The 12,388-nt window shown below is 39.3% G+C and overlaps 1 protein-coding gene across 7 annotated transcripts; it reads left to right on the top strand.

The window, feature by feature from the left end:
- Positions 1–28: 28 nt before the first annotated feature.
- Positions 29–11,159, top strand: ZNF207 (zinc finger protein 207). Of its 7 annotated transcripts, none has more exons than XM_082066768.1 (12): positions 29–206; positions 1,693–1,819; positions 2,243–2,381; positions 2,936–3,103; positions 3,758–3,833; positions 4,309–4,356; positions 6,199–6,269; positions 6,956–7,116; positions 7,934–8,026; positions 9,221–9,463; positions 10,075–10,237; positions 10,412–11,159. In XM_082066768.1, the coding sequence occupies exons 1-12, from the start codon at positions 166–168 to the stop codon at positions 10,570–10,572; spliced, it is 1,491 nt and encodes a 496-aa protein (XP_081922894.1). In that variant the 5' UTR covers positions 29–165; the 3' UTR covers positions 10,573–11,159. The 7 variants fall into 7 exon arrangements, with proteins under 7 accessions (XP_081922894.1, XP_081922890.1, XP_081922895.1 ...); XM_082066764.1 differs by lacking the exon at positions 7,934–8,026 and having other exon boundaries at positions 2,933–3,103; positions 10,412–10,595; positions 10,815–11,159; XM_082066769.1 differs by lacking the exon at positions 4,309–4,356.
- The last annotated feature ends 1,229 nt before the right edge of the window (positions 11,160–12,388 follow it).

Raw genomic sequence — 12,388 nt, 5'->3', positions numbered from 1 at the left:
CCGCGCCGCGGTGCAGTCTGGGAGCGCGGAGGCGGTAGCGCCAGGAGGGCCCGTGGCGGCCATTTTGTGTCGCTGGGCTCGGTGGGGCTGGTGCGGCCGTTGCGGTTCAGGAGGAAAGAGCTCGGCCGTCTCCTTTCTGTGTAGATCGGGGGCGCTGCCGCCGTCATGGGCCGTAAGAAGAAGAAGCAGCTGAAGCCTTGGTGCTGGTATCCTTCTGTGTGGGACGCGGCGGGTGCGGGGAGCTGGGTGGGGGAGGGCAGCGGCCTGGCCCAGTCGTGTCTGTGGCCCGTCCTGTCCCGCTCTGCGCCCAGCTCCTCTCTCCTGCGATGGGGCTGTTCCCTTCTCTCCACCCCCGTTACAGCTGGGCTCCGTGCTTTCTGCGGCTCCGTTTTCGTGCTCCTCAGCGCGGGGATGCGGCCCGGCCCGTGCCCTTCCCCCCGCCGCGGCCTGTTGGGCCGCTCCCGCGCCTGAGGCCTCGGCCCCGCGCTCTCCTGGAGGCCGGAGCTGCACCGGCCGGTCCGGGCGCACCCGCGGGCAGCCCCGGCGGGATTGCTGGGGTCGTGGGGAAAATGGAGAACAGGTTTTATCCCAGAGGGAAGGATGTTAGCGGAAGAAAATCCCTCTGATAAATACACTTATTCAAGAAGAAATGAGGCGGATGTGATTAAACCAGGTTTTTTTAAAAACTTCTTTTCTTGGAGGGGCGCCTTCAAATTTGTAATTACTGCCTCAAAGTCACGTATAATTTTGCAGTATTTTGAAATAACGGCGGATTTTTCTACGATCACTTCTTTACAATCTGCTTTTTGTTTAGAGGGTGATTGCAGATTTAGCTTTTCGCTCTCTAGAATGTTTCTGCCCAATCTAAAATTGTTTAAGAAAGGATTTTATAAGCTGCGCTGAGATATTTTACCGTTTTCTGTTCTGTTCTGTCGTTCTGTTTTAAGTCTTAATGTATTTCACGTTTTGGTAGAAGCGAGGGGCACATTGTATTAAAAAGGCACAGCGAGTAAATAACATGTTTGTGTCGCTTAAGAAGATACCTGTGGGTTGCTGAAATACTAACGCTCACCCGCGGCGAGGAGATTGCAGTTTGTCTTTTCTGTCACATAGATGTCCCGAAAGTTCTTTGCTTAAAGTCCTTCTGTTGAAAACCAGCATTCTTTATTGACTGCGGTGAATTATGCAGTGTCATAAGAATTGATAGCTGGATAACTGAAGAAGGAAAGGAATTTTTGACTGAAACCTTTCTCTTTTATAAATGTTAGCTCCTGATACTTGTTGTTAAATAGACACTTCTAAGTGTTTAGCGTCACTTCCCTTTTGTGGATTTTAAGTCTGTTTCTCCTTTAATGTGTCAACAACATTATTTTAATCTAAACATCTGCAGAGAAGGAGTGAGTGCACTTAGAAAAAAGTGGACTTGAAACACATGTGGAAAAGAATATGTAATCAAATGATGATTCTTATTGCGGGCACACATCTTGCTGGTTTTGTATCTGTCTGAAGAGGGAACTGCTGGGTGGTCTGAGGGGGAGGAGGTTTGAGTTCAGACACCCATGAAGTATGTGTCATTATTTGAATGCTCAGAGATGCTTCTTATGTTTTTGTTTGAGGAAAAATCATAATGCTAACTGTGTTATATAGAGAGTCACTTTGGGGTTTAAATGTTTCCTTAACAGTCTTCAATAGGTACTGTAACAGGGATTTTGATGATGAAAAAATCCTTATACAGCATCAAAAAGCAAAGCACTTTAAATGCCATATATGTCATAAGAAACTGTATACAGGACCTGGCTTAGCTATACATTGCATGCAGGTAAGAAGTTTTAGACTTACATGAGCTTTTCTTAACAGTATCTAAAATTTGAATGAATAGTGAATTTTAAAAGGTGGGGGGTTTGGTGCTTCTTAAAAACCACTGAGAAAAAGCAATGATCTGTTTCTGTAACAGGAGTCCTGCTGTGTCAGTAGTCTTGTGCAAAGTGTGCAGTAGAGATCTCTGCTGTCATTTTGGGGTGTAGGAGAAGTGAAGGACTTGTTTTGGTATTCAGAAGACAAGTTTATTTAAAGTGATTTTAGATGCTTATAGTAGTTAACAGTGATTAGGGAGTACATAACAAGAAAATGCTTGGCCAGATTCTTCCTATTAAGGATGTTCATTTTCTATCTTGAAACTGGCTGATGAACACATAGAATTTAACCTGAATTGTGATCAGGAGGATTTTTTTTTTCTCTTCAGGTACATAAAGAAACAATAGATGCTGTTCCAAATGCTATTCCTGGAAGAACAGATATTGAACTGGAAATCTATGGCATGGAGGGCATTCCGGAAAAAGACATGGAGGAGCGGAGGAGGTTACTTGAACAAAAAACTCAGGGTAAAGTGTGATCTATCTAGTTATCTGTTGTTTCCCAAGCCTGTTTCTTACTGATACTCAGAAGAGAGAGGGCTGGGTTTGGTGCGTTCTCTAACTGCAGCTCTACACATCTGCCAGTCCTGTAGAAGGCTGAGAGATATATTTCTTTTCCTGTTCAGAGGTAGCTGCGTGCCAGTGCAGCTATAACAATTACCTGATGAATATGGGGATGGTGATTTTATTTTTGAGGGTGAGGGGAGGAAAGGCCAGGGCTGATACAAGCCTGATGATGCCGGAATACTAGATTTCTATGCTGTTTAAGTGTAGCTTTGTTTGAACTGCTTGGGTTTATTTTGGATAGCATGAGACTGACATGAAGGGAGACTGCCATTTATGTTGAGGGTCATTATAGTGCGAGTCACTTCCCTTTATTATTTGTAGATATAGGTGTGCTCAGGTAGTTTTTATTCTTTGTAATTCTATGCGTTTTTGAACACACTGGTAAGATTTGAATGTTGTTATCTGTTCTAATAATTTGCCTTCAGTGTGACTATATACATTGTATTCCTGAGCAGAAAGCCAGAAAAAGAAACAACAAGATGATTCTGATGAGTATGAAGATGATGAATCTGCAGCTTCAACTTCATTTCAGCCCCAGCAGGTTCAGCCCCAGCAGGGGTACATTCCCCCCATGGCACAGCCGGGTTTGCCTCCCGTGCCAGGTGCACCAGGGATGCCTCCAGGTACGAAACACAAGTTGCTGCTTGTGTCCTGAAATATAATAATCTGCTCTTTCTAACACTGGGTGTTAGAGGTCACGGCATTGTTTTGTGAGGCGCACATAACCAGTTTCTTCGTTTTCTTCCCCCATTCTGTGCGTGTGCACATGTCTTCTCTTGTGAAGTAGATTAGTATAGTTAATGCTTGTACCTAGGTTCAACGAACATGTTAGTTAGGACAGATTAGTGCTTTAAACATAAGTCTACCAATTATATTTTTGGTGGTATTTTGTGACCGGATTTTGAAAACAGGGAAGAAAGGCTGCCACGTATCTAGAGACTGCCAGCATAGAGCAGGCAGTTTATACACAGGCCACAAGTATATTGAGGAGAGAATTTTGATCAATGACAGCAAAAACTGGTCTCATCATATTTTCTGTAATGATAATGTTCTTTAGAGACTACTAAGAAAATATATGGAGTCTGGCAGGACTGAGAACAGTGAATCTAAGATTTGCAGATAGTCTTTGATATTGCATTGTTTGTAAGCAGCGTTATTTCAAAAACCTGTATTTCAGAGCTTCCCGTAAAGCATTATTCCAAGTCTGAATTTATTAGATGAGGTTTGTTAGCGACTGTGTGTTGGCGGAGTTGTTTAAAGTTTATTTTTCTTTTAAGGTATACCACCATTAATGGCAGGTGTTCCGCCTATGATGCCTGGAATGCCTCCAGTCATGCCTGGAATGCCACCTGGGTGAGTAGCAAGAAAGATTTAATACTACATGTTCATAATGTGCACTTTAAACTGTCACAGAAAAAGAAAAGCTAATTAGAAAAATGTAGGAACCTGTGAACTTTGTAACCTTGATATTAAGACTAGCCAAAGAACTTGGATGGCTGTAAACCAACATTAAAATATGGCCAAACTGTCAGCTTATGTATAAATTATGTTGACTTTATTGAGTAGTATAATAATTTAAAGTTCTGTGTTGGTTTAGAGCCTTCTGTGAACCACAGTTCCTTTGTGTATTGCACATATGTTGTGTATCTGGTTATCAGTCACCAAGCCAACAGGAAAAAAATACTGGATGGTTTACTTTTTTCTTGTATTTTGGGCAAAAGTAAGATGTTGGTTTTTAGGTTTGGTTGGGGTTGACACCGTATCTACCTTTTCACAGTGTGTTTGGAAAATCACAGTTAGATTTTGATTTTGTCATAAATTTTCACAGATTACATCAACAGAGAAAATACATGCAGTCATTTTGTGGTGGAAACATGTAAGCATCTCATTAATGTAATTCTAGGTACATTCATTATGTCATTTTATGTCATGTTTTTGATAAGCTTGAAATTGTCTTACTGAAAACTTCTGAATATTGCCTAAGAATATGGGGGAAGTGTCTAATTAGGTTTTGTTATTGTATAATATCTGAAGTTTTTATGTTTTCTCTAAATGAATACTACAAAACTATGTTATGAGAAATGCATTCTAGAAAATAGTAACAAACTAGACCCTTAGGGACTTAAAACCTCTCTTGAACCAGAGTGGAGCTCCTTTTGCTCAATCCGTTACACTCCAGGAACTTTGTTTCTCAGTTTTGAAGTTCACTGAGGTGAAAGTGTGGGCATTTGTTTGTTTCTGAGACACAAATGTTGTTGTAAAAGCATGTCATAGTTGAACATCTTGTAGGTGTTCATCATGAAGCAACTTTTGTTTTAATGTGACACTCGTTCTAGCACAATCCCTGCAGTTTCTCAGAAAGTTGTCTTTCTGGTGGCAGCAGGCAGTGAACATCAGCACTTTTTTTGGGTCTAACAGTTGTCAAAATGGGTGGCAAGACTGACACTTGCCTTCTCCAACTGATAACTCTAAAAGCGGGCAATTGTACTTTGTTCCCAGTCATTACTGGTTCTGCATTGGTTGGTCTTTTTGAAGCAGTGGTAGACAAGTCGGGAAGAAAAATAAGAGTAGCAGTTTGCTTTGCAGAAGGAGTGCTTGCCTGTTCACGATGATTTGGTTTGACTGTGAACAGCAATGGTGAAGGTGTCTGACTTTGTCATACAAATAGAAACTGCTTTTTCGTGGGGTTTTGGAGTGTACTTGTTTGCTACATCTCTGTTTATCTTGCTAAGTAAAGCATTTCTTTGTTTTGCTTCCCTAATCCAGCTTTGAGAGTCTGGGGGGAAAAAAAAGGCAAACTTAAGCTACACTTGGTTTGCTCTCTGTACAAAAATTATATACATTAATCTCAGATAATACAAATATTTTTTAATGGAGTTGCAGCCCTGCTTGGGAGGAATTTGCTTATATTAAGGGTTGTATATATGGTTTAGATGGGGTTAATTTGTAATGTGGTTTAAGAGATAAGGATAAGTCATTTAGATGCCACCTTTCTGTTAGGAAATACCATTTTTTTTCTTCAGTTTTCAGTAGCAGGAAAACAAAACACCAACAACCCAAAAACCCCATTTTTAATACGAAGCAAAACTGTGCCCTAATTAGGACTTCTAATTAAAAAAAAATATATATATATATAAATATATAAATATAAATATATATATATATATAATCTTCTATCCTTAGTGTAGGGAATATTTAATGTAATTTAAACTCCAAAAGCTTTCTTATTCTGTGGTCTCAACTCTGCTTTTATCAGTTTTTTGTGGATGCTTTTACAAATTTGTGTTGTCAGCCATTCACTAGAGTAAGGAGAATATGTTGAAATAATACGAGGGTGCTATAACCACAGGTAGACTTGTGGTGTCAGGAAGGAGTAATAGCAGATGTACAGCGATTTTAATGTGATGGGAGTTAGCTGTTTTTCCTACGTCCAGATTTTCTCAGTGTACTAAGATCACGTTCTTGGAACACCCTGCTGAAACTAGTAGGTTGAAATAGATTTCAAGGGAGACACCAATTCTGGAAATCTGGTAATAGTGGAAGAGGAAGCTTGAGGAATTATGGAAAAACATTTCTAACTGTGGAGTCAGCTGGTTCTGAGTTGCCTCAGAGCTTCTTGAAATTGCTTACCATAATATTTTATCTAACACAGGTATGTGCCAGTTGTTTAACAGTTTCTCATGAGTGTTCATACCAGTGCTCATTTTCTGTTTAATAGGATGATGCCGATGGGTGGAATGATGCCTCCTGGGCCAGGAATACCGCCTCTTATGCCTGGCATGCCACCAGGTAGGTCAGGGTTGTCAAACTCATACTATGGTGAGAGCTACATGATGTTTATTTATTTCCAATGAGAGGTAGGATTTATATAAAGAATATACAGACTTATGCCACCGCCTTGGTGTGGATTGATTGCTACAGAAGCCACTCTTGTGCACAGGTGAAGGGGTCGATTTATGGCTTTTGATTATAAACAATTGGGTTTGATACCATTGTGAAGGTAAGAAGTAGAATATAGCTTTCTCATTGCACTTTTGCTGGCTTTCTATTGCCTAGTCTTTCTTCAGTCCTTTTTTAATGTCTGTGGCTGCAGCTGGAAAATCATAACAATTGAAAATGTTGTGCAAAGTGAGAAATAATGTTGGTGATACACCCAAGTAATAAATCTGTTGTGTGAAGAACAACATTAATTGCATTGATTTATTGAGAGCATAAACTTCTTCACTGAAGCTCTAGTAGAAAACACAACTTAGTTTGGTATTGTTCTGAAGTGTCTGAGGTTACTGCCTATGTGTGCACATTTTTACTGACTGTTAGCATTAACTTTTGTGATGTTTTATTTTGCTGTTAACTTAAAATTACATCTTCCTTGGGAGAGACTTTGTTCTTGGGAACACTGTGAAGAGAATCCTCTAAAGGGTTAGAGGATTCTTACTTCCTTCAGCCTAACTGGTTACTTGTTCTCTGGTTTGTAGGTATGCCACCGCCTGTTGGTCCTCGTCCTGGGATGCCTCCGATGACCCAAGCACAGCCTGTTACAGCTCCGGGCATTCTCAACAGACCTCCAGCTCCTGCTGCAGCGGCACCTACCCCCCAGCCTCCGGTTACTAAACCACTCTTCCCAAGTGCGGGGCAGGTAAGGTATCATAGCCTGGAATCTATTGTTATATTCTTCAAATTGCCACTGTCTCAATAGTGTCTATTCTTTGTTATTGACGAGGCCCAAGAAATGATTGGTTACGTTTCTTGCTTTGGTTGATTCTTAAGTTTTAATTCAGTGTAGTGCTTGAACAAATTTTAAAAGGTTCTTTTGTTTGTCTTGTAGTAGCCATGAAACCAGACAGAAATTCTGTAAGCACATGGGGAAGAAAGGAGTATGCAAAACACTTATTTCTTTAATCCATTTAGTTTGTCATTTTTAAGGGCTCTTTGGGTGGGTGAAGGGATGTGTTAGTCAGCTACAGGAATCTGATTGCACTGAACTTTACCTAAAATTTCCAAAGTATAAATCTTGGCGTGACTTGTTCTCTCCTTTTCATAGTGGGCTCTCAACCCATAGATGGACTGATTTATTCTATAGTCTTTTTAAATTAGTTAAACATTGACTGAATTAGGAGATTTTTTTAACTTTAAAAAGTTGAGTAAGTAAAGGTAGTAAAAACTTGTTTAAAAGTTTTGGGGAGGGAAGTGGGGAATTGATAGTGGCTTGTGACCTCTACCCTTTGATTACTCTTGTTCTGTATAAGTTTTGAAGTTTTTGCTTGCTTTCAAGTATGCTGCAGAGACCTTGGTAGTGTACTCTTTGCATTTTGGACTTCTGCAGGGAAAATACTCATTTACAAAAACACAGTCCTTTCATAAGAAATGGCTTAGTGTAAGAAATCCTTTGATCTGGATACTGTCCACCCATTTGTTTGGAGACTTTTCACTGTTTCCTTTCTTTTATGCTACAGATGGGGACACCTGTCACAAGCTCAAGTACAGCTTCCTCCAATTCAGAAAGTCTGTCAGCATCTTCTAACGCTCTGTTTCCTAGCACAGCACAAGTACGCAGGAAGTCACAGTTAAAAAAAAAAAAAATTGTTTTGCAACTTAACCCTTTGGACCGTTCTGTAAAATCTAAAATTGACTAAACATCTTCAGATAATTTCTGTTATATTCCTGATTATGTTTAGCTGGTAAAACTGCAGAGTCCTTGATTGTCACTTGCTAGAAGTAAGCATGTCAAAGCACCTAATTTTTCGTAGTGTGAAAGAACAAAATGTTACATCCTGGTTCTAAAGGGTTAAAAAAGCATGAAAGCAGTTAAATGCATTTTAGTGGGCAGTGGTTAGCTTGATGCATGGTGAAGGCTTTTTAGTTTATGTTGTTTAATATTGTACATCATAATGCAGGGAATTTGTAATTTGCATTATGTGCAAAAGAGTGAAATATTTTTGTTTTGATTGGAAAGTTCAGATAAATCTAAATGTACAGTGACCAGAAACAAAAGCATTCTCCTATAGCTCAAGCTTGCTTTGGAGATTGCTGTGTCTTCAGAGGAAGCCAAGTAAAGCAATCTTGTCTCACAGTTTTAATTTAAGGAAGAAATAGGAAAGTGAGATGCTGGAATCTGTAGTGGACCTCATATCTGTCTGCAGTGGATTCTTCATTTTACAAGTGAGATTAAAGATCTATAGAGAGACATAATACTTTGTGAAAATATTGCAGTGTTTTTATAGAGAGAGCGCTTAAAACAAAAATCCTGACGCAATAGAGCATTTCTTAAATACCTAATTTTAATGAATACTAACACTTTGAGCTGTACCCTAATGGTTGCTGAAGTATGCTAATAATTTAGTAGAGAATGATGCTAATCATTTAGTAAGAGAACGATGAATTTATATGTATAGGCTCTTAATAGAACAGTGATTCAGGAAAGATTTAGACATTTACCAAACTCAGTATTTAAGAGAAAAATTTTGATAGTGGGGGGCGTTTTGTTGTTCCTTTTTTTCTAGTTGTGGCTTTTGACCTGCAAATTTTAGACTTTCTGGTGTGTGTTTGTGTATATACGTGTAAATACTGGATTTTATTTTGTCTTGTTTTCAGTTGCTCTAGTGTGCAATAAGGCTGAACTTTACTTTTGTCAAGCTTGTTTTAATTATGTATCTCACTGGAAGGTTTCAGAGGTCTAACAAACATCATTTAATTTCTTATGCGTTGAGAAATAAATATTGATCTGTCTCTGTGTTTCACAGGCTGCAGCAGCTGTTCCAGGTCCGGTTGGTACTGATTTCAAACCTTTGAATTCTACACCTGCAACAACAACAGAACCCCCCAAACCTACATTCCCTGCTTACACACAGTCTACAGCCTCAACCACTAGCACGACAAACAGCACTGCAGCTAAACCAGCTACATCGATAACAAGTAAGCCTGCTACCCTAACAACCACCAGTGCAACCAGTAAGTTGATCCATCCAGATGAGGATATATCACTGGTAAGTGAAAATATTTTAATTGTCATACTGAAAAATGCAGTTCATGCTGATATTTCTTCTGTGGTCTGTGTTATGCTTATTTTGATAACCGTGCAAACTACGTAGTATTAATGTAGCAGAATCATGCATTGATAAAACTTTGGTTGCAAGGTGATGACTGGCATATTGCGATGTTCCTGCTGCAGATTTAAGCTTTATTTTTGTTGGCGATGCTAATGAATGTAGGACAAAAGACAACAGTTGGAAGTGGTCTTGATGCTATTACAGCAGTCAGAAATATGGAATTCATGGATAAAATGAACCTTAATTTCAGTTCAGATATCTTCAGATTTGTGTTTGACTTTTTTGTCCCGGCTTGTTATGAGGAAAATGCTTTCTTCAGTTGAGGGAGGAGGAGTTTGTGTGTTGGGTGCAAAATGCTTGATTAGCCACTATTGATAGAGTAACTTTGAAGGATGGGGGAAAAATCCAGATGCTACTGTGTAACATTACCAGCCGCAGTCTTTGAAATAGTGTAGTACCTGTGATCTACTTTGTTACACTTTTTATTTGCTTGCTTTTGATGAGTTTGAGTCTTACTATGTGTTACGCTTATCTGTTCCTGGTTTTAGGAAGAGAGAAGGGCACAGTTGCCTAAATATCAGCGCAATCTTCCTCGAGCGGGACAAGCTGCCTTGGGTAATCCACCAGTTGGACCAATTGGAGGTATGATGCCACCACAGCCAGGAATTCCTCCGCAACAGCAAGGAATGAGACCTCCCATGCCACCTCATGGTAATCATAAGTTTTGCAGTTCTCTTTTCTTGAAAAGCTTTGTCTTTAAACTTTTTTAAAACATGAAGGGGCATATACTGGCAGTGGGGGGGGTGAAACTTTTCACAAAATGCAATTTCTGCCCATTATTTTTTTAAAAAATTATTCTTTGCATCTTAAATGTTCTGTTTATAGGTCAGTATGGTGCTCATCACCAGGGCATGCCAGGATATCTTCCTGGAGCGATGCCTCCATACGGTCAGGGACCTCCAATGGTGCCCCCTTACCAAAGTGGACCTCCTCGACCTCCAATGGGAATGAGACCTCCTGTCATGTCGCAGGGTGGCCGCTACTGATGCTACTACACACGCTCTAATAGGTTTGGAGATTAAACCTTTTCTCATCTTGTGCTGTTAATATAGCCGAGCTTCCGTCAATTAAGGCTGCATTGTGACTTTAAAAAAATAAGTATCTTCCCACATGCAAGGAACTATTGGACATTCTTATTTTACATGGGAAAATTATTTGGAATAATAACAGGAACTTTTCCTGATGTTGCAATTTATACTGTATGGCTTCTTTTTCATGTTTCATCTAGGTTTTTAGAAGTGAAGTATAGTAAATATGGTTCGTTAAATTGTGAAGGCGCTGGAATTACATGAACATACCACCTTAAAGGCAAGTTCTGTAACATTATGTTGCTATTTGTGAAATTATGCCTTCACAGCACTTCAAGTGCTGTTGGACTTCATGTCCCCAACATAGTTTGGTGAGGGCTGTAACTGTTCCCAACTACTTGTACATTTAAGTCTGAACTTGTAACAATATTTAATGTATTTAGAGTTCCTCCTGTTTCAGGGTTTAAGTAAACTGACCCACTAAGGTCTCGTGACTTTTCTGTACCGTTATAAACTTCATTGTAATAAAAGAAGATAAAAATTTATATGCCTTTTTATTCATGACCAGCTGTGGACAACTGCCTGAAAGGTTTGTACAGATGCATGCTGTGGTAGCTCTTGGTGTAATGAACACAGTTATTGGTGCTGTTTTGATAAAATCTGAATCGTTCTAAAATTAAGTCACTCCTTAGCTGCACGTCTGAGTAGACAAAGACCTGTACACTTATTAACTGACTCCTCAAAAATGAGGCTGCAGGAGGCACATCTTAGCTCTTAGATTGTAACTTCTCTTAGTGCATATGTTTCTTTATTTGAGCTTTCTTGTTCTCAGTAGATTTTAAATGATTTCTAGTCCTGGCACTTGCCTGTGGGATGTAAAAGTGATTGTTCTGAGATGCATCCTAGTGCCAGATGTGTCCTGTTAGTTTATTCTTCAACTGACTCTTTTTAATGTGCAAACCAATATGAATTTCAGGAGCATTTTAGATTAAGATTTCTAGAAGCTTAGGTGCATGTCACATGGGTGAGTGACTTCCAGTTGATGTTGTATTGAAGTTGACCTGCAAAAGAGAAAAAAGTAACTTGAATTTCTTCTCAGTGTATAAAAGAGACAAGAGGGGCAAGAGTAATATGTTATACGGTATTTTTACTTTAAATGTTCAGAATTTCAGATATCAACAGAGTCTAAAAGATGGACAGTCCATAGTGTGCTATGATGTTGGCTGGGTTTCTTGAGCCATTTAATGGAAGTGTCTGGAGTCTAGAACCTAAGAGACCTTTTTATCAGTTCTCCTTATTACAATTTTCAGAGAGATCTTCCCCATATGAATTAGTCATTTATCTATTTATAAGAGTAGAGGGATAAATTACTGTCAAGGTTGTAGTTCTCTGAATGTCTGACATCTAACATTAGTGTGCAGTATTTCTGATGCAAATGACAATGCAGAGGGAGACTTTTTGGAGGGAAGGGCAGTGAGAGCTTCCCTGGTCTCTTCACAACAGGAAAAAAAAAGGAGTGGTGAATTTTTCATTTGCAGGTCAACTTTAAATACATGTTCCAGCCTCAAGCATTATCTGTGCAATTTAATTTCTGGAGATACCTTATAGTTTAGGGTAGTTTAGAAAGACTATCAGCATTTCTTTGTCGGTTTATGTTCCATAAGTGTTTTGGTTGATGGTGGAGTTTTTTTTCGCTTTTTCACAATAATTTATATAATACTGAGTGTTTTGTCTCTTTTCATGAGAGTGTTGGGTTTTTTTTTAGCTACACTTA

This window comes from Streptopelia decaocto (assembly GCF_964273445.1).
Source record: "Streptopelia decaocto genome assembly, chromosome: 16".
In the NCBI taxonomy this organism is placed as follows: Eukaryota; Metazoa; Chordata; class Aves; order Columbiformes; family Columbidae; genus Streptopelia; species Streptopelia decaocto.
Note: the sequence above shows the minus strand (reverse complement) of the source record. Positions and strands in the feature narration are given on the sequence as shown.

Coding starts and splice junctions, on each gene's coding strand:
- ZNF207 (XM_082066768.1), top strand. CDS start 166: ATGGGCCGTAAGAAGAAGAAGCAGCTGAAGCCTTGGTGCTG. Junction 4,357..6,198: donor TCATTTTGTGGTGGAAACAT/GTAAGCATCTCA, acceptor TCTGTTTAATAG/GATGATGCCGATGGGTGGAA. Junction 10,238..10,411: donor ACCTCCCATGCCACCTCATG/GTAATCATAAGT, acceptor TTCTGTTTATAG/GTCAGTATGGTGCTCATCAC.